This window comes from Myxine glutinosa, chromosome 1, assembly GCF_964187855.1.
Source record: "Myxine glutinosa chromosome 1, kmMyxGlut1.1, whole genome shotgun sequence".
NCBI classification, from domain to species: Eukaryota; Metazoa; Chordata; class Myxini; order Myxiniformes; family Myxinidae; genus Myxine; species Myxine glutinosa.
In genome coordinates this window covers 284,450,845-284,471,812 of record NC_136261.1, presented here as the reverse complement: position 1 = coordinate 284,471,812, position 20,968 = coordinate 284,450,845, and the positions used below count along the sequence as shown (strand labels likewise).

The 20,968-nt window shown below is 44.6% G+C and overlaps 1 protein-coding gene across 6 annotated transcripts in view; it reads left to right on the top strand.

Annotated features, from left to right (window-relative positions):
* The window catches only part of INO80 (INO80 complex ATPase subunit), a 195,538-nt gene that overhangs the window by 172,458 nt on the left and 2,112 nt on the right, over positions 1-20,968 (top strand). For all 6 annotated transcript variants that reach the window (XM_068133886.2, XM_068133863.2, XM_078767152.1 and 3 more), the window contains exons 30-34: positions 14,620-14,778; positions 14,885-14,987; positions 18,039-18,133; positions 19,521-19,676; positions 19,899-20,025. In XM_068133886.2, the coding sequence (XP_067989987.1) occupies positions 14,620-14,778; positions 14,885-14,987; positions 18,039-18,133; positions 19,521-19,676; positions 19,899-20,025 (640 nt within the window). The remainder of the gene's footprint in view (positions 1-14,619; positions 14,779-14,884; positions 14,988-18,038; positions 18,134-19,520; positions 19,677-19,898; positions 20,026-20,968) is intronic.

The window sequence follows — 20,968 nt, the reverse complement described above, 5'->3', positions numbered from 1 at the left end:
AGCGCGCGAGTCACAATGGCCGACGGCCCGTTCTCGAGACGTAACGGCAGTCCAACGATTCTCTTCGGAATCGAACGTAAAACCTGACACGCAGGTTAATCTGTGACAGCGATAACAACTCTGTCGCAGGAATCCCTTTCCCGGGAAACCAAAAGTTCGCTAGTGACCTCCGTTCGCTAGCGTTGGCTCAAAACATCAACGCCGCTCGGCTCCTTGTCTTTTCCTCTTCGTCGTCCTCCGGTTCCCGATCCGGGTTTCCTGTTTCTTTTAACTCGAACTTTTTCACCTTTTGAAAACTTCATGAACAATAAACCTTTTGGAAACAATAATAGTACATGGAATCAGAAATGTTTAGGTGGATGAAAACCACAACAACGGAAGTGACGAATCCGTAACACAAGACTAAAGTTTGCCAATGAACACCAAGGCAAAGACCAGCACTTCTGGAACAATGTGCTCTGGACAGATGAGTCAAAGGTAGAGCTATTTGGCCACAGTATCAGAAGACATGTTTGGCGAAAACCAAAGACAGCATTTGACCACAAGAACCTGATACCAACTGTAAAGCATGGTGGTGGAAATATTATGGTTTGGGGCAGCTTTGCTGCATCAGGGCCTGGGCAGCTCACCATCATAGAATCCACTATGAATACTTCATTGTACCAGAGTGTGCTTGAGGATAATGTGAGGCCATCTGTCGGAAAGTTGAAGCTCAACCGAAGGTGGACCTTGCAACATGACAATGACCCTAAACATACCACTAAATCCACCAAGGAATGGCTGAAAATAAAGAAATGGAGGGTTCTGGAACAGCCAAGTCAAAGCCTGGATCTAAATCCCATCGAGATGTTGTGGGGGGATTTGAAACGATATGTGCATGCAAGAAACCCCTCAAACATCGCACAGCTGAAAGAATTCTGCATGGAGGAGAGGGCAAAAATTTCTCCCAGTCGATGTCAGAGACTGGTAGACAGTTATAAGAAACGCCTACTTGAGGTTGTTTCTGCCAAAGGGGGCAATACCACCTATTGGAACCAAGGGTGTACTTAATTTTTCCACATGCGAAATTTGCATTTATGTTTATTTAAATTATACAATGGACTACAAAATGTAAATGTTTCATGATATTTGGTATATTATATCACCTTTATTTATCAATATTGTTGAAATGAAGATCAAATAGCTGTATGTTGAAATATATTGAAAAAGTCAAAACTTTACATGGGGTGTACTTACTTTTTCACATGACTGTATATGCATATATGTATGTATGTATGTGTATACAGCACTGTGTATATATATATATATATATATATATATATATATATATATATATATATATATATATATATATATATATATATATATATATATATATATATATGTATATATATATATGTATATATATAGTGTATTCAGACCCCTTCACTCTTCACATTTTGGTATGTTGCACTGTTGCAGCCTTATGCTGAAATCGTTGAAATTCATTTTTCCCTCATCAATCTACACTCAATACCCCATAATGACAAAGAGAAAACAGGATTTTAGAAAGTTTTGCAAATTTATTAAAAAGAAAAAACTGAAATATCACATTGACACAACTATTCAGACCCTTTGCTATGACACTTGAAATTTAGCTCAGGTGCCTCCCATTTCTCTTGATCATCTTTGAGATGTTTCTACACCTTGATTGGAGTCCACCTGTGGTAAATTCAATTGATTGGACATAATTTGGAATGGCACACACACCTGTCTATATAAGGTCTCACAGCTGACAATGCATAACAGTGCAAAAAACTAGCCAGGAGGTCGCAGGAACTGCCTGCAGAGCTCAGAGACAGGATTGTGTCGAGGCACAGATCTGGGGAAGCCTACAAAAAATTTTCTGCTGCATTGAAGGTTCCCAAGATCACAGAGGCCTCCATAATTCTTAAATGGAACACGTTTGGAACAACCAGGACTCTTCCTAGAGCTGGCCACCCGACCAAACTGAGCAATCGGGGGAGAAGGGCCTTGGTAAGAGAGGTGACCAAGAACCCGATGGTCACTGGCTGAGCTCCAGAGATCCTGTGTGGAGATGGGAGAAACTTCCAGAAGGACAACCATCACTGCAACACTCCACCGATCTGGGCTATATGGCAGAGTGGCCAGACGGAAGCCTCTCCTCAGTGAAAGACACATGAAAGCCTGCTTGGAGTTTGCACAAAAGCACCTAAAGAACTCTCAGACTGTGAGAAACAAGATTCTGTGGTCTCATGAAACCAAGATTGAACTGTTTGGGCTCAATTATAAGCGTCATGTCTGGAGAAAACCAGGCACTGCTCATCACCTGCCCAATACCATCCCAACGGTGAAGCATGGTGGTGGCAGCATCATGCTGTGAGGGTGTTTTTCAGCAGCAGGGACTGGGGGACTGGTCAGGGTTGAGGGAACAATGAACGGAGCAAAGTACAGACATATCCTTAATGAAAACCTGAAACGGAGCGCTCAGGACCTCAGACTGGGCTGAAGGTTCACCTTCCAACAGGACAATGACCCTAAGCACACAGCCAAGACAACGCAGGAGTGGCTTCGGGACAACTCTGTGACGGTCCTTGAGTGCCCAGCCAGAGCCCTGACTTTAACCCAATCGAACATCTCTGGAGAGACCTGAAAATGGCTGTCCACAGACAGTCCCCATCCAGCCTGATAGAGCTTGAGAGGATCTGCAGAGAAGAATGGCAGAAAATCCCCAAATCCAGGTGTGCAAGGCTTGTCGCATCATACCCAAGAAGACTCGAGGCTGTAATCGCTGCCAAAGGTGCTTCAACTAAGTACTGAGTTAAGGGTCTGAATACTTATGTCAATGTGATATTTCAGTTTTTTCTTTTTAATAAATTTGCAAAACTTTCTAAAATCCTGTTTTCTCTTTGTCATTATGGGATATTGAGTGTAGATTGATGAGGGGAAAAATGAATTTAAACGATTTCAGCATGAGGCTGCAACATGACAAAATGTGATAAAAGAGAAGGGGTCTGAATATTTTCTGAATGCACTGTATATATATTAGGCCTGGGTGATGATGGAAAAACCTATATCACGATAATGGACCTCATTATCACGATAATATAAATAACGTAATTAGCTCCTTGAGAGCCATGCCATGTAGCATACAATAACAATACACTCAGTAACGACCTGAATACCAATAAAGGTATGTGTTTGGTTGTACTCTATTTCATAATTCTGTTGCAATTTGTTTAAAGTCAAACTTCTTTTTGCCTGGAGGAAATTGCTTGCTCCGTTTGCCAAGTGACTGGACGAGCAGTTTGCAGTGGTTGATACGGAACGTCTGGCTTGGCAAGCGATAGCAAGCTGCTGGAACTCACTGAGGAAGCTGCTTGCTAACGGAACTCACTGAGGAAGCTGCTTACTGTCTGCTTACTCGGAGCCACTGAGGAAGCTGCTTGCCAATTGGGACATCTGTGGAGAAAGCCATACATGATTATCTTCAGACATTTAAAATATCGTCTTTGATGTGGAACGTCGCGAATTATCAATGCCAAGCAATCCTATGTCGTGACAAAAATAGGACAGCAGGTCTAGAATCTCACCTGGATCAGGAGCAACAGTCACTCAAATCCCCCACAGACCCTGATATTTTTAATGCCGCAAACAAACTTTGGTACATCATGGGCGATGAAGGTTGTGATGAAGTTTCATTGAAATAGTGTGTGTGGTTTCAGAGAAGAGAGCAAATACCTATCTTGGAGGGGTCAAACCCTCCCCCCACCTCCGCATACACACCCTTAATGAGTGCAGATTTTGATGCGGTAAATCCACCTTCATTAGGCTTCAGATATGAAGCTTGTGGCCAGGTTTCATCGAAATCGTGTATTTGGTTCAAGCGATAATGACTGAAGTGTTTACAGACTCTCACTCACTCACTCACTGACTTACCTAAGGACACTGCTCGATTGCATAAGCTCACCGGACTAAAGTGCAGGTCCACACCCTGAGTACGCTCAACTTCTCGATATTTGAGATGATTTTGCCTTGAGTGCTTAACTTCACACACAGACAAAGCGAACTCAAACGGATCGCCGATTTCGACACCGGAAGCACCGCTGCGCCTTGAGTAGGTGTTTTTGTTTCGACGTTTATTTTTTAATGATTACACCATTTAAATTACATCTTGAAGAATACACATTCGATATTATATCACCTTCTTTATTTTTATAGAGCTGCATTTAATACAGGTATATCCTTTGAGAGAAGCTAAATGCAGTCAATACACCGGCCGTCAATACCCGGGTTCAAGGTGTGATTTTACATTCTACAGCATGAGCAGCAGTTATCGCGATAATTAATCTCCATTATCGTTATCGTGATGGTAAATCTAAAGCACGATTATTGGTTAGTTTTTTTGCAGTATGCCGTCCTGATGAGGGCAAATAAGCCCAAAATCCGGATTGGCGGTTCTGCTTGATGTTTAGCCAATGGGGACCAAAGAATAAACTCTCTGTCTATCGACAGAGTGGCCGGGCTGAGGCCTCCGGGACGAAGGTGACGCTTTGGTCTCGGACTTCGGTCCACAGGAGATCGGGACAGCGCTCATCACGCTGCATGTCGTTGATTGTTATCTCCGCCGATCGCACCCCACCCCCTGGTTTTGGTTTGCACTGGCAGGAACAATGGTCTGGGTGGCAGACAGACTGTTTGTTCCTTGCGGATTATGCGGTTTCTTCCATGTGAGACATAATCCGTGGCTGGTGCTCACCATTAAAGCCAGGAAGTGCCTTGATTCACATATCTATATATGTATTCTCCGTAGATGATCCTGTCTGTCTGTCTGTCTGTCTGTCCGGGAGAGTGGCTACACCCGGTCTGGGAGGGGCTTCAAAAACAAATATTTACCATTTTGTTGATTCACATAGCTTTGAGGCCTCTTTTGTTAGGCCAGCGGTGTCTTGCTCTCTCTCACAGTTTTATTTCAACTCTAATTCGATATATCATTTTATTTTTCACAGTCGCTAACATGGTTTTAGACTCGGTTGAAAAAAACGGGAATAAAATTCGATGAAAGTTACCGTTTATCGGACAAAATGCATTTTCAAAGGCCTGTAACAAAGGCCATTCATTGAGTCTCCCTCACGGCTTTATCTCGACTAATTCACCATCACAGTCCCTGGGATGGTTCAAGTCTGGAGTCCCCGCTTCCGGTCCGGTCTGGAGAGGACGCTGGCGTTACTTGTTCGCCGCTTCTCCGACTGGGTCATTGTATATAGTCTGCTTTTCTGGTGGTCGTGGCGGCTTTTTGGCCGTTGGGTCTGCCCTCTGCTCGGTCCCGGCTCTGCTCCTGGCTCCGCCTGCCCGGCTCTTCCACTGTTTCCTCAGGCCCGCTCCCGTTGTTTGTGGCTGTTGTTTGCGGCTGTGGCTGTTTGCCGCTGCGGTCTTGGTTTGCTTGATTAGCAGCTGCGGTCGTTTGCCGCTGCGGCCTTTGTTGTCTTGATTAGCGGCTGCGGTCGTTTGCCGCTGTGGCAAGGCCTACTCGTCCTCCTCAACCTTGGCCTCTTACTCGTCCCTTCGCTCTTGCCTGGCATGGCTCTAAGGTACTCCGCCGCAAGGCTTCTTCTGCTCAATACTCACTCCACCCCATCATGCATCTCTGCAATCAAATCCGACGGACTCCTGCGACGACCCAGATACATTCATAGAGGCTCCGGTCATAAGTTTGTTTATTTACAAACAGGTCACTTCATTCCCGTACTCTGGTCGGCTCAGCGCACTCCCACTCATCGTCCCAGCGCACCTGGTCACAGCAACGCACACGATCGCACCTCCTGTCTGCAAACCCTGGCTAAATCACCTGAGTTCATCCCCACCGTACAAAGCAACATCAAGCTCACCCTGTTCAATACCCGGTCCCTCAACAACAAAAGCCTCATCCTGAACGACTACATTCTGGAAAATAAACTGGACTTTCTCTGTCTCACTGAAACCTGGCAACAACCTCTGGACTACTTCTCACTCAACCTCACTACACCCAATGGATATTCTTACATCAATAAACCTGGTGTTGGGCTAGCGGCTAGGGTGCCGGCTTAGGATCCAATGGATCCTGGGTTCGAATCCCGGTCGATTGCTGAATTAACGCCAGGGGGGTTGACTCAGCCTGTCATCCTTCCGAGGTCGGCTAATTGAGTACCAGTTCACTGGTAATTCCCTGTTTGTCGTTAAAGGCGGCAAAAAGGGTTGGCGTCAGGAAGGGCATCCGGCCGTAAAACATTGCTTCAAAAAGGGGACCGAAAAACAACAACAACCACGGTTCCCGAAAAAGGCCAACCCCCGCTTTGCGGGGAAAAATGACCTCTAAAGGTGGTTATTTTTAATAAACCACGCTCGGAGGGCCGAGGTGGTGGAATTGCCGTAATTCACCGACAGGACATCAAGACCAGCCTCATCTCCATCTCATCTGCTCCATCATTTGAACACCTGGCTTTTAAACTCTCTGGTCACACACAGTCAGTCATGGCTGTTGTCTACCGACCTCCCAAACCACACCAAACATTCCTGTCTGACTTCTACTTTCTGACCCAGCTCTGTTCCCTCTCCCCCTCAATCCTCCTCCTCGGTGATTTCAATATCCACATGGACTCCACTGACTCCACAATAACCACTGACTTCACTGATTTACTCACCTGCTTTAACCTCACTCAACATGTCAACTTTCCTACCCATAACCGTGGGCACATTCTGGACCTTGTCTGCTCTACTGGATTAATTTTGCACCATCTCTCTGGCTCCGACCTCACCCTCTCTGACCACTTAGCCATCACTATGACCATCAACATCCCCACCCCAGCACCAAGGCATTATCGCACTATCAATTTCCGTAAGCTAAACGCTCTTTCACCTACCTCATTCTCATCCACCCTCTCTGAAAAAATGTCCACTTCTCCCTTCGTTGACCTCAACACCCCTTCTGACCTCACTGACTACTACAACCACACACTCTCCTCCTGCCTTGACCAGCTTGCGCCCGTGAAAACCAAAACAGTTTCTTTCACCCATTCTGCTCCCTGGTTTACCCCTGAACTCCGCCTGATGAAAGCTCGTGCTCGACAACTTGAAAGACTCCGCAATAAAACAGGTCTCACAATTCACTCCCAAGCCTACAAGGACCACCTACAACACTACAAAGATGCCCTCTCCCGCGCCCGCTCTGCCTACTACTCTCAAATTATCCACTCTGGCTCTGGAAACCCAAAAGCACTCTTCTCGACAATAAACAAACTCCTCAGCCCCCTGGACACCACCACCCAGTCATTCACAGGAGACAACTGCATCTCCTTCCTTTCATTCTTCCAAAGCAAAATTGACAACATCTACAGCAGCTTAACCACCACCGCACCTGCTCCCCCTCAAACCACCCCCCCCCCCCCCCCCCCACTTATCCTGCCAACCCCTGTCTCAGTTCTCCCCAGTCTCCCCTACTGACCTCTCTGAATTCCTCAAAGGAATGAAAACTGCCACCTGCACTCTTGACCCCATCCCCTCCAGCTTTGTCAAGGCCTCCCTTCCTGCTCTCTCTCCACTTATCACTGCAACAATAAACTCCTCCCTGTCTACAGGCATCGTCCCACCATCCCTCAAAATTGCTGCTGTTACCCCCATTCTGAAAAAACCTGGACTCAACCCTGACACCCTAAACAACTTCAGACCCATCTCCAACCTACCCTTTCTGTCAAAAGTTTTGGAACGTGGTGTAGCCACTCAACTTAAACATCACCTCTCTGCCAATAACCTGTATGAAACATTCCAATCCGGATTCCGCTCCAACCACAGTACTGAAACTGCTCTCCTCAAAATCACCAACGACCTCCTCTCCTCTGACGCTGGCAACCTCAACATTCTCATCCTCCTCGACCTCAGTGCCACCTTTGACACCATCAATCACACCATCCTCCTCACCCGACTTGAAACCACCTTTAACATTACCGGCACTGCCCTCTCTTGGATCAAATCATACCTCTCCGACAGACGCCAGTTCATCTCCATCAATAACTGCAAATCCCCCACTGCTCCCCTCCCCCAAGGTGTCCCCAAGGTTCAGTTCTTGGCCCCCTCCTCTTCATCCTGTACCTGTCCCCCCCTTGGTCACTTAATCCGCCGGCATGGTCTCCAATTCCACTGCTTCGCCGATGACATCCAGCTTTTCATCTCCACCAAGTCCATCTCCACCGCCACCCACTCTATCCTGACAAACTGCATCACTGAAATAAAATCCTGGCTGCAAATCAACTTCCTCAAACTTAATCATGATAAATCTGAAATAATCATCATTGGCCCAAAAACGCTCACCAAATCCACCCATAACTTTGCCCTCAACATCGATGGTTTCCCAGTATCCACCTCCCCTCACATCCGGAATCTTGGCATCATCTTTGACCAACCCCTCTCCTTCGACAAATACACTAAACAGATCACAAAGACAGCCTTCTTTCGCCTGAAAAACATCGCCCGTCTCCGTCCATCCCTCTCCTCCACGGCTGCAGAAACCCTCATCCACACCTTCATCACCTCCCGTCTGGACTACTGCAACAGCCTCCTCTTTGGTTCACCCTCAATAATCATCAATAAACTCCAATACATTCAGAACTCCGCTGCCCGTCTACTCACCCATTACCGGACCCGTGACCACATCACCCCCGTCCTTTACAAGCTTCACTGGCTCCCCATCCCCCAGAGAATCCAGTACAAAATCCTCCTCTTGACCTACAAAGCCCTCCATAACCTGGCCCCATCCTACCTGACTGACCTCCTCTCCAGACACACTCCCACCCACAACCTCCGCTCTGCTGGTACCAACCTCCTGCCCCCCCCCCCCCCCCCCCATGCAGACCAAATTCAGATCCTGGGGGGACAGGGCCTTCTCCATCGCTACTCCCACCCTCTGGAACTCACTACCTCACACCATCAGAGACTCCTCCTCACTCACCACATTCAAAACATCACTCAAGACCCACCTGTTCAACACTGCATTCATCATTTAACCCACAGCATTTAACCCCCGACTATCTCTTCTCCTTCTCCTTCCTTTTGCTTTGATTATTTACCTGTTGATTTTTGTCTTTTTGCACTTGTTTTTTTTGTACTCTGTCAAAGCGTCTTTGGGCTTCTTGAAAAGCGCTATATAAAATAAATGTATTATTATTATTATTATTAAGTCTCAGTTTCAGCTAGAGTTGAGAAAATCGGCGACATGTATTCCAACAGCTGTTTTGAATGTGTCGACTGTTATGTGGGCACGGGGAAGGAGAGAGGGGAATGAGAGAGGAGAATGACTGAGGGGGAAGGAGAGGGGGGGAGAGAATGTTCCCAGGACTTCGTTATTTATATTATTACTTAGTAAAAATGCAGCGACTGAATACTGTAGTTCGGGATCGAACCGAAGTCTCATTATATTTTTACATATTCCTGGGGTGTATATACAGTTTGTTTTGAGTGAGTCAACTCTTTTCCAACCATGGAATTAACCAATACAGTACATCAAAATTCTACATAATAATGTACAATGCTTGATTCGATCAGTATTAATTTTTTTCTCTGCAATTCTTGGACCCATTGACATGAGATTTTCACCATAAGAGTGCCTCCGCCTGTATAATTTTTTAATTCACAATTATGACGTTATAGGTCACGTGGTACGGACGCCATCTTGGAAAAACGTTACACCTCCATATCTCCCAAACCGCTCAATGGAAAAAATTGCAACATTGCTCATTGTCAGTACTCCCCGTGGGGAATAAGATATGTTGATGATGATGTCATCGGTGCCTTCATTATGACGTCATAATTCCACAAGTACAATGCTTGATCTGATCAGTATGAAAAAAAAAAAATCCTCTACAACTGTTAGTCCGATGGACACGAAATTTTCAGAATATCAGCAGCTCCTCCTGTGGAATTTTGTAATGATAATTATGACGTCATAGGTCGTGGTACAGGCGCCATCTTGGAAAAACCAAAGAATGTTGCACCTCTATCTCCAAAACTGCTCTATGGGGAAAAAATTGAAAGTTGCTTCTTTTTTTTCTTTTTCTTTTTTGTATACAAGATCGAGGCTCGTGAAAGAGCGAACATTAATCACACAAAAAGTGAAACCGACACATAAAACACAAAAAACAAGGGGAGCCGTAGACAAGATGGGGAGAGACGGGGAAGGACACAAACACAACATTTGAGAGCAGGGACATCGGGAGAAATGTGGGAGGGGGAGGGCTTGGGGGGAGGTGGGAGAGGTATAAAACATATGAACACTGCAAGGACTTCCAGGAAAGAAGTTGGAATTTCAAAAAAGTGGATCTGGGGTGAATTAGCGGGGGTAGAAAAGATCAAGGTGTTTGGCTCATTGTAAAGAACTCCATATGGGGAATAGGTGTTGTTAACGATGGTGTCATTGGGGCCATAATTATGTGTCCCTTTGACAGGGACATCGCTTCGTCTGATCAGTTTTAAATGTATTGAGCGTGATGTATCCAACAATTATGTTAGAGAATATAAATTTATGATGTCATCGCTCACGTGGTCTGGCAGCCATGTTGTATCAAAGAAGAAAAAAAAACCTTCAAAAACGGAAGCGTTTGCATGCACCAAGTAGACGGCATAGGGTAAGTATTCTATGAATACCATCTTGTTGGATAAGGATTTCAATTCTACCAATTATGGCTGGAAAACCACGTCATCGATGACGTAATAATTATCACCGTATGTACCCCATGGGGAAGTTGATGACATAGGCCAAGTTTCTTTTTTTTTTAGTTGAGCCGTTCGAGACAGAGAAAATGCTGTTCAATTTTTTTCCTTTAATCCAATATGGCTGCAATACCATGTGACCTATGACATCAGAGTTAGCAATAAAATATTCTCCATGGGGAGTACCTCCTATGTTTAACGTTTTGCATTGATCGAAGAAGCTGTTGCAGAGAAAAACATTTTAAAAGTGAAAAATATACAGATGCGGACACAAAAACAGACAGGAGCATTGCAATAGTCTCGCATTACCTTTGGGATTAATGACTAATGACCATTCGGGATGAATGTGAGACTAATGCAGTGTGGATTTAAGAATGAACCAGAAGTGGAAACAAACAAGTGAAAATAAGTTGTTTTTTATGCAGGAAGCATTTGGAAAAGACAGTAAAGGTTGATGATGCATTTAAGAGAAGCTTTGAATCAAATTTAAGTCATTAATTATGTCTACTAGCGTGACTCGGCGCGCTCCACGCTCCTCACCACACGTCGTTTCAGAGGGATAGGCACCTTTGACCATTTCGGTGTCTTTTGGGTCTTCAGGGTCTTTTGGATCATCTGGGCCTTTAAGGGTAGTTTGGGTCTTTGAGGTGTTTTGGGTCTTCAGGGTCTTCGGTGTCTTCAGAGGCTTTTGGGTCTTAAGGGTCTTTTGTTTCCTCTGGGTATTTAAGAGTCTTTGGGGTGTTTTGGTTCTTCAGGGTATTTAAGGGTCTTTTGGGTCTAAATGGTCTTTAAGGGTTTTCAGGGTGTTTTGGGTCATTTTGGTCTTTGGGGTGTTTTGGGTCTTTTGAGTCTTCAGGGTATTTTGGGTCTTCTTGGTGTTTTGGGTCTTCGGTGTCTTTTGGGTATTTGGTGTCTTCAGGGGATTTTGGGTACACATGAAAGCCCCCCTTGGAGTTTGCAAAAAATCACCTAAAGGACTCTCAGACTGTGAGAAACAAGATTCTGTGGGCTTTCATGTGTCTTTCACTGAGGAGAGGCTTCCGTCTGGCCACTCTGCCATAAAGCCCAGAACGGTGGAGTGTTGCAGTGATGGTTGTCCTTCTGGAAGTTTCTCCCATCTCCACACAGGATCTCTGGAGCTCAGCCAGAGTGACCATCGGGTTCTTGGTCACCTCTATTACCAATGCCCTTCTCCCCCGATTGCTCAGTTTGGCTGGGCAGCCAGCTCTAGGAAGAGTCCTGGTTGTTCCAAACTTCTTCCATTTAAGAATTATGGAGGCCACTGTGCTCTTGGGAACCTTCAATGCAGTATAAATTTTTTTTGTCGGCTTCCCCAGATCTGTGCCTCGTCACAATCCTGTTTCTGAGCTCTGCAGGCAGTTCCTTCGACCTCATGGCTTGGTTTTTCCTCTGATATGCATTGTCAGCTGTGAGACCTTATATAGACAGGTGTGTGCCTTTCCAAATCATGTCCAATCAATTGAATTTACCATAGGTGGACTCCAATCAAAGTGTAGAAACATCTCAAAGATGACCAAGAGAAATGGGAGGCACCTGAGCTAAATTTCAAGTGTCATAACAAAGGGTCTGAATACTTATGTAAATGTGATATTTCAGTTTGTTTTTTTAAATAAATTTGCAAAACTTTCCAAAATCCTGTTTTCTCTTTGTCATTATGGGGTATTGAGTCTAGATTGATGAGGGAAAAAATGAATTTCAACGAGTTCAGCATAAGAATGAATGAATGATCGTTTTACGGCCATTTTTTCCCCGCTTGAGCGGGGGTTAGCCTTGCGGGCCCCATGCGCTCATGGTTCCCTGTTTGAGGCAATGTTTTTACGGCCGGATGCCCTTCCTGACGCCAACCCTTAGTCGCCTCTTACGATGCACAGAGATACGGTGTACCTATTCTAAACCGGGGTACACACCGGGATCATTCATCCCAGCAAGCTGGTACTCAATTTGCCGACCTCGGAAGGATGACAGGCTGAGTCAACCCCCCTGGTGTTAATTCAGCGATCGACCGGGATTCGAACCCAGGATCCTATGATCCCAAGCCAGCACCCTAACCGCTAAGCCAACACCAGGCTGCAACATAACAAAATGTGACAAAAGTGAAGGGGTCTGAATACTTTCTGAATGCACTGTATATAGAAGATAAAGAGATACTCGACTCTGTATCTTTCTCATCCGAAGTTATATCCAGCCTTGACCATGTGGATCATATGGCATCAGTGCCCATGTTCTCAAATCCGGCTCCACCATTATTGTTACCCCTTTATCTGCCCTACTCAATCTATCGTCCTTTGGCCACATCTCATCTCCATACAAGTCAAAAAATATCACTCCCATGTACAAGAAGGGTGCAAAACCAGACACCACCAATTATGGGCCAGTGAGCTTGATTCCAATTGTAAGCAAAATCATGGAATCCATCATTGCTTTGATATTGTTTTTCCTGTTTTCAATAAGCCTGATCTTTGACCGTCAGTTTGGATTCCATCCTGGTTACTCAACTCTGTACATGCTTCTTCTCTCTCCAACTTCAACTCAGCAATGGTTGGAGGCCCTCATTGCCAAACAAGAGGTCAGAACCATCTCCTTATAAATATCTCAGGCATTCAATACAGTCTGGCGTCCTGCTCTGCTTGCCAAACTCTCTTCCGATGGCATCGAAGGCCGCCTTCATTCCTTTATTTCTGACTTTCTCCACTCACACAGTCAATGTGTTCCCATCAAAGGACCCCTCTCCTCCCCTCTTCCAGTGGAGTCTTGAGTTCCTAAAGGCACTACTTTGGACTCTCAGTTGTACCATTATATATATAAATAACCTCTCCAATACTTATCCTCTTCCTTTTTGCAGATGACTCCATATTGTGTTGTCCAGTACCCCCATCTCTCTGCTAGGCAGCCACTACATGCATCTCTGCTGATCTGGAAATGATGAGACACTGCTCTGATAAATGGAGCGATCTTCAATCCTGGAACATCTCAGTCTCACCATATCACTCCAAAAGGATCGTCAAACGAACCCACTTATCGAATTCCTTGGTAATTCACTGAAAATGGTTCGATCTCTTGAACTTGTTGGGCTAACCATCAGTTCTGATGTTTCTTGGGCTGACTACAATAGCTGGTCTCCAAATCTAGCCGAAGACGGGGCATTCTCTGTCGGTCCAAGTCTTTCACTGTAAAATCGTAACTATTCAGTCCACAAGGCCTTTGTCCATAACTCGATGAATTGCTGCTCTCCATTATGGCTGGTGCCCCAGCATCACATCTGTCTCTCCTGGATTCTGTGGAATTTAAAGCTCTCAGAATTATTGGCATCTCTCGTGATAAGGCCGAAGAACAAAGTCTGTTTCTTTCACACTGCAGGCAAGTTGTCGGTCGTCTGTTTTTTATCGCCTCTTCTTCAACATGGCCCCCTCTGCTCTATCAGTCCTCCCACTTTCCCTTTAATGGAAAATGTACGTTTCCAGGATGCACGTGTTCTTCCAGTAATCTCCTCCTGGATAAACTTCCAAAATCCAGGCTGACTGTCCACCTTAACTTTCTTATGCTTCGCTTCTCCCATCTATGGAACGGCCTTCCAGAAGTTCTATCCAGGGCTTCAAGAAAGCAGTGCACCCCCATTTCTTGGCCCCAAATCTCTACTGCCCCCATTAATATTTCCAAACCCAACTATCTTAATAGTTTGTCTCCCTCCCTTCCCCCCCTCACCCCCACCCCCCCCCCCCCCCCCTTGTGAGTTCTCCCTTGTGAGCAAGACAAATATGTGAGTCTGTATTGCACATTTTATTTCCAGCTTCCGTGAGCAAGAAGCAGTTTTGTACTTGCACCAGGCAGTAGTAATTCATTGATGATGTGCCACTTTCACAGGTCATCTTCTTCGACAGTGACTGGAACCCAACTGTGGACCAGCAGGCCATGGACCGGGCCCATCGTCTTGGACAGACGAAGCAGGTCACGGTTTACCGCATCATCTGCAAGGGCACGATCGAAGAGCGTATTCTGCAGCGTGCGAAGGAGAAGAGTGAGGTATTGCATCCAAGTGCTTGCATTGCCATCTCGATATGGAAGTATTTTTATTCTCACCCTGTTGCTGCAGTCTGTTCGCATCAACACTCATATTTCACTCCTTCAGATCCAGAAGATGGTGATTTCTGGCAGTAACTTCAAGCCAGATGCTCTGAAACCAAAGGAGGTAGTGTCTTTGCTCCTGGATGATGAAGAACTTGAAAAGAAACGTAAGTATTGCTGGCAATGCTGTGGACCTTTGTATTTGAATTAATGGTACAATTTGTTGTTAAGCTGTACAATGGATTTAGCAGTATCCTGAAGCTTTTGTTGATGAAGGGGAGGGGGAGGAGGGGGGTGTGGATAAGGCATGGCAGGTGCTGCTTCCTTGCTTGATGTTCGGCATTTAAAAGGATAAGAGCACAGACTATCCCCATAGGTTGGCATCCATGGGGAGGAGGAAATACCTCGCTATGTGTGGTGAGAAGTGCTGTGCCATTGTTGTGGCGTCACATTAAGGTGTTATCCTGTCGATAAAACGGTATAATAACTGGTTGGAACATTTAAAAAAAAATGATTTTATGCAAAAACTAGAGCAATATGACTGTCGCCAATATGCCTTCGCTTAGTCCCTGCCCGTGACAATGGGTAGATGCCCTCGTTTACTGTCCTAAAAATAAATAAGTTTGGTTTAAATCTATTCAGCTGTTTTGAAGTATCACATTTTTACCATACAGGCCCGGTTTCACATCGATCAGGGAAGCGTTTTCGGAGAAGGGATTTTTTTAAATATCTGCTTTCAAGCTAATACGGCTGCTACACCACGTGACATATGATGTCAAAAATGTACACTCTGCATATGTATCGGTAGGGGGTCACATTTGTGAAGCTTCGTGTTGACCGCATAAGGTTCGTTTTTCCATCCAAGATGGCTACCAAACCACGTGACCTACAATGTCATCATTTTCAAACTATATGCACCAGTGGTAAATTTAAATTTTGTATCGATAGGGTAAGCGATTTCAGAGATATAATTATTTAATATTTACCCTCAATCCAATATGGCTGCCACACCATGTGACCTATGATGTCATAAATTTAACATTTCAATACAAATGGGTCAGCATCGGCAGAGTTTGGGGGGGGGCAGGGGGAGCAATGCCCCCACCTTAATTTTTTCAGTAGTTTACAATTAAGATAAAAACATCCTGCATTTAAACGTGAGGAGTAACAATAATGAACGTAAACTGTATTTATGATTTCACGTACACTGTAACTACACTAACAAACGGTAATTTTGGAAGTCAAACCTCGCTACCCATTAATATTAAATGATTAATATTAACCCCTTGCCCCCCCCCCCCCCCCCCCAAATAGAGAAGTCAAACTACGCCTATGTGGGTCAAAGAACATGTGCATGCAATTTCAGATTTTTAGGATAAGGCATTCGATTAAAACATTTGTGACTGGTATACCATTTCACTGATGATTATCATGCTTTTGTTCCCCATTGGTAGTACTTGAAATGTGCCAAGTTTCAATTTTTTCCATTCAGCGGTTTCCAATAAATATAATTTTAATTATCTTACTATAATTCACCAAATGTCCGTCCGTCTGTTCGAAGGTACCGGTAAAAACTGCTGAACCGATCGCAAAGATATTTTGGGTGGATAATCCTGGGATCTCCAGGAGTAAAATAGGCTATTTAGTTTTCCCAATTTCAGCTTTGGCCTCCAGCATTCTCAGGTTTGGACTTCCGCATAACATTCGCGTTCGCATAACGTCCATTGTTCTCATTGTGACGACGCACAAACGGCTGCACCCAGGAAAGCAACATGTCTCCATCGATCGCTAACAGATCGCTGTCTCCATCGATCTTGCCAAGGCCGTAACAGCTATCGGCTCAAAATCCTTTTAACTGTTGATTTGGTACAGTTACACGTATCGGGAATTTGGTACACGTATCGGGAGTACATACGACATAGCGATTGTGAACACGATTATCGATCACGATTCACGATCATGATCATCACGATCATAGTGCATCGATCACGATTTGAAACACTATGGAATAATATTTACCGATATGAACAGTGATGTGGCTTTTATTGAAATTCTCAAGATACTGTTTAGATTTTGATGATTTGCGTGTGATATGATTCAACGGATGTTTATATGAATCGTTTAAATTAAAAAAACCTTCAATTTCTGATACTTTGCAATCGCCATATGCAGATTCGCCATGGTCCCACGATCGATGTTTCTATACGTGAACGTACCCGTTTGTTTGCGAACGGGTACGTTTTTCATAGAAGACCTTCACGAACTTGCTGTCAATGTCTGATGTGCGACTGAAGGTGCTACAGGAATGTGGAATTTATTGGTTTCATGCTTTAGCATTCGCCATATATGCATTGCCTGATTGCTTCTGGCCTCCCACCCGTGCGTAGCACGGGTATCTCTCTAGTTTGTATTTAATCCAAGATGGCTGACATACCACGTGACCTATGATGTCACATTGTGCATGGGTGTCGCTTTTACCCTGAAAATTTCTCAATCGGACATGTGGTTGCTGAGAAAAATGAGGTCTAGCCCGTATGGACGGACGGAAAACCCGAAAACATAATGCCCCCAGCCATCTTCGGGGGCGGAGGCATAAAAAATGTATGGAGAACGCATTTTATTTATTTTATCCTCTGATTTTAAGTTGAGAAGGCGAAGAAGAGGGGAATACTCACTGATCCTCACCCCCCCTTATCTTTGTATTTTTATATGGAGAAAAAGTTTGTTTCCTTGGAAATACTCCTATTCGCTTGCGTCTTGAAACTGCAAGTTTGAATCACCTTTTTATTCTCCTGTTCCCTTGCGTCCAGTCAATCTGACCTGCTATCCTTTGTTTTTTAGCTCTTGAAAAGAGAAAAAAGTGCTTATTTGGAGATCGTGGAGTATTTCATGTTTTTAGAGTATTTTTTTTCCATTTCATTTTATTTTGACTAGCAAACACTGTGTGGTTATTGTAATTGTTTATTATTCAGTTGGACTTTAATTCATATAAAATGTAAGACTTCCCCGTACCCTCCTATCTGCCCCTCCCCTTCTCTCCCCACTTTCATGCCAAGTAAAATTTGATTTATTTATTTCATTTTCATACAGAAGTCTAGACTCATGGAGGAGCTATGACAGCAAACAATAGCTTTACAGAATGGCAAAGGGGAAAACTGGACCAGGCTGACGAGAACGTATGGACACTATGCAAACGAGTTTTCTTTTTCTGAAATCAGTGCGTCAGCGACAGGAAGAGAAGAAGCAGCTGGATGTTAGCAGCAAGACCAAAGATCGCCGACGAAAGCGGGAGGGAGCCACCGAGCGTGGGCAGGTACGACTGCACACCGATTACAATTCAGTGGGAAGCCTTGGACTTGTCATTTTACGCGTAGTTTACTTTTCACCCCTCAGCCCAAAATGGGCTAAGTGGTATTGTCGACCGGGCGTCCGTCAACTTTTGGTTTCCGTCAATTTCAAGGAGAACGGCTTGTCCGATTAAATCCATTTTTGCAGTGTGTGTTGGGGTTGAGTAGAGGAAGGTTCCTTTCGAAAATGGGCGCGCTCCGATTTTCAATATGGCCGCCACGGCAGCCATCCGGGCTTCCATCAACTTTTGGTTTCCGTCAATTTCGAGCAGAACGGCTTGTCCGATTAAATCCATTTTTGCAGTGTGTTGGGGTTGAGTCGAGGAAGGTCCATGGGCACGCTGCGATTTTCAATATGGCCGCCATGGCAGCCATCTTGAAATTGGTTTCCGTCAATTTCGAGCAGAACGGCTTGTCCGATTAAATCCATTTTTGCAGGGTTTATTGGGGTTGAGTAGAGGAAGGTGCCTTTCGAAAATGGGCGCGCTGCGATTTTCAATATGGCCGCCACGGCAGCCATCTTGAAATTGGTTTCCGTCAATTTCGAGCAGAATGGCTTGTCCGATTAAATTCATTTTTGCAGTGTGTGTTGGGGTTGTGTAGAGGAAGGTTCCTTTCGAAAATGGGCGTGCTGCGATTTTCAATATGGCCACCACGGCAGCCATCTTGAAATTGGTTTCCGTCAATTTTGAGCAGAATGGCTGGTCCGATTAAATCCATGTTTGCAGTGTGTGTTGGGGTTGAGTACAGGAAGGTGTCTTTCGAAAATGGACGCGCTGCGATTTTCAATATGGCCGCCACGGCAGCCATCTTGAAATTCGTTTCCGTCAATTTCGTGCAGAACGGCTTGTCCGATTAAATCCATTTTTGCAGTGTGTGTTGGGGTTGAGTCGAGGAAGGTTCATGGTCACGCTGCGATTTTCAATATGGCCGCCACGGCAGCCATCTTGAAATTGGTTTCCGTCAATTTCAAGCAGAATGGCTTGTCCGATTAAATCCATTTTTGCAGTGTGTGTTGGGGTTGAGTCGACAAAGGTTCCTTTCGAAAATGGGCGCGCTGCGATTTTCAATCTGGCCGCCACGGCAGCCATCTTGAAATTGGTTTCCACCATGCATGGGCTGAGGGGTTACGCCCGCTTTGCGGTGCTATTTATTTTATTCGTGCAAGCATTGATTTTGGTGGAGCACTGAAGAATTTTGGTAGAAAAGTGAACAAATGGATGTGGAGTTTCACATTCTGTATTTAAATAATCAGAGAGGAATGTATTTGTCATCAGAGGGCCAAAATTAAAGTTGACAAACTCAAAGAATATTTTTGTTTCCTCTTGGTAAGGATGTGCATGTCTAAAACAGGCCGAAGGAGAGTGCAAGAGAGCTCGGTGGGAGGTTGCAGCTGCCAGCCTATCTGCACCTCCTTCACTGCCTTCAGCTGACAACTCAAACACGTCGGCAGAATGGGATGAGTCACTTGTGAGTGTTGACTCGGCCCAGCCAAGCCCCTACAGCGAGGTATTTGATGGAGGCGGGAGAGGGTGGTCAATAGAGGAAGAGAAAAGGGGGGAAATGTAGGTTTCTGACTTGCTGTGTAAAACTGAGGTTTAATAGACAAAAAAAAATTCATTGATCATTGATCCACAGTGGTGTATGAAGTATATAAATTGATGCAGGAAACAAGTTGGTTGGACCACCTTTTCCAGTGATTTGTTGATTATTATGTATATTTTGTTGCAGATATCACTTTGCAGCGAATTGCAGGGAGGTTCAATTCCACCTGACGAGAGCAGCAACGAGATGTTGCTTGTGGTGGATGAGCCACGGGACAGCACGCCACCTGCAGTCCCCCTTGACCCACAAGCGGGTAAAGCAAATATTCCAGACTTTTTGACAATTATCATGATGTTAATGTGTTATTTTTGGGTTTTTCCCCCTGAATTTATCACGAATAGAGCTCATATGATAAAATAACTATTTTATCTGTATGGAGGGTGGGTGGGGGGGGGGGGGGTTGCTTTGCCATGTTTACCTTTTTAACCAGGTTGCTTGCTTTACCTCTGCCACCGAAGGTGGATGGAGGTTATGTTTTCACCCCTATCTTTGTTTGTCTGTCTATCTGTCTGTGAGCAAAATATTTCAAAAGGTTGTGGACGGATTTGGACGAAATTTGGTGGAGGTGGTGGGTGTGTGACACGGACGAAATGATTTCGATTTTGGTGAAGATTCGAATCCGGATCCCAATCAGAGATTTTTTTTTTTAATGCGATTCCTCACCATTGAGTGATGGGGCTAAAACTGATATATAGCACAATATCTCAAAAAGTTAGGAACGGATTCCAACAAAACTTTGTGGACAGGTTGGTTGTGTGACGAGGACAAATCAGTTCGATTTTGGTGTAGATCCGAATACGCATCCGGATACAAGAATTATTTAATTTCTTTAAGTGATTCTTCACCATTGAGTGATTGGGCTAAAAATGATATATATATATATTTTTGATATTTAAAAAATAAAATGATATTTTCATGATATATTTTACTGAGCATGTAATAAACATTTTGGTTGTCATATTGTTTTCGTGTTTCTAAATCTGATTCCTACCAAATGTCAATTGCGACCATCTTGGATTTGAGTTGACTAGCAAGGGCCTAGCAACATGAAAACCATAATTTGAGCCTTCCATTGCCTCTGCCATATGGGAAAACCTATGGGTGGATACCAAAATCAACCTTCTCGCATGATTCTATCAAAAGTTATGGCCGATTAGCTATTTCGCCAAATCAAAAGAGCAGCCATCTTGGATTAT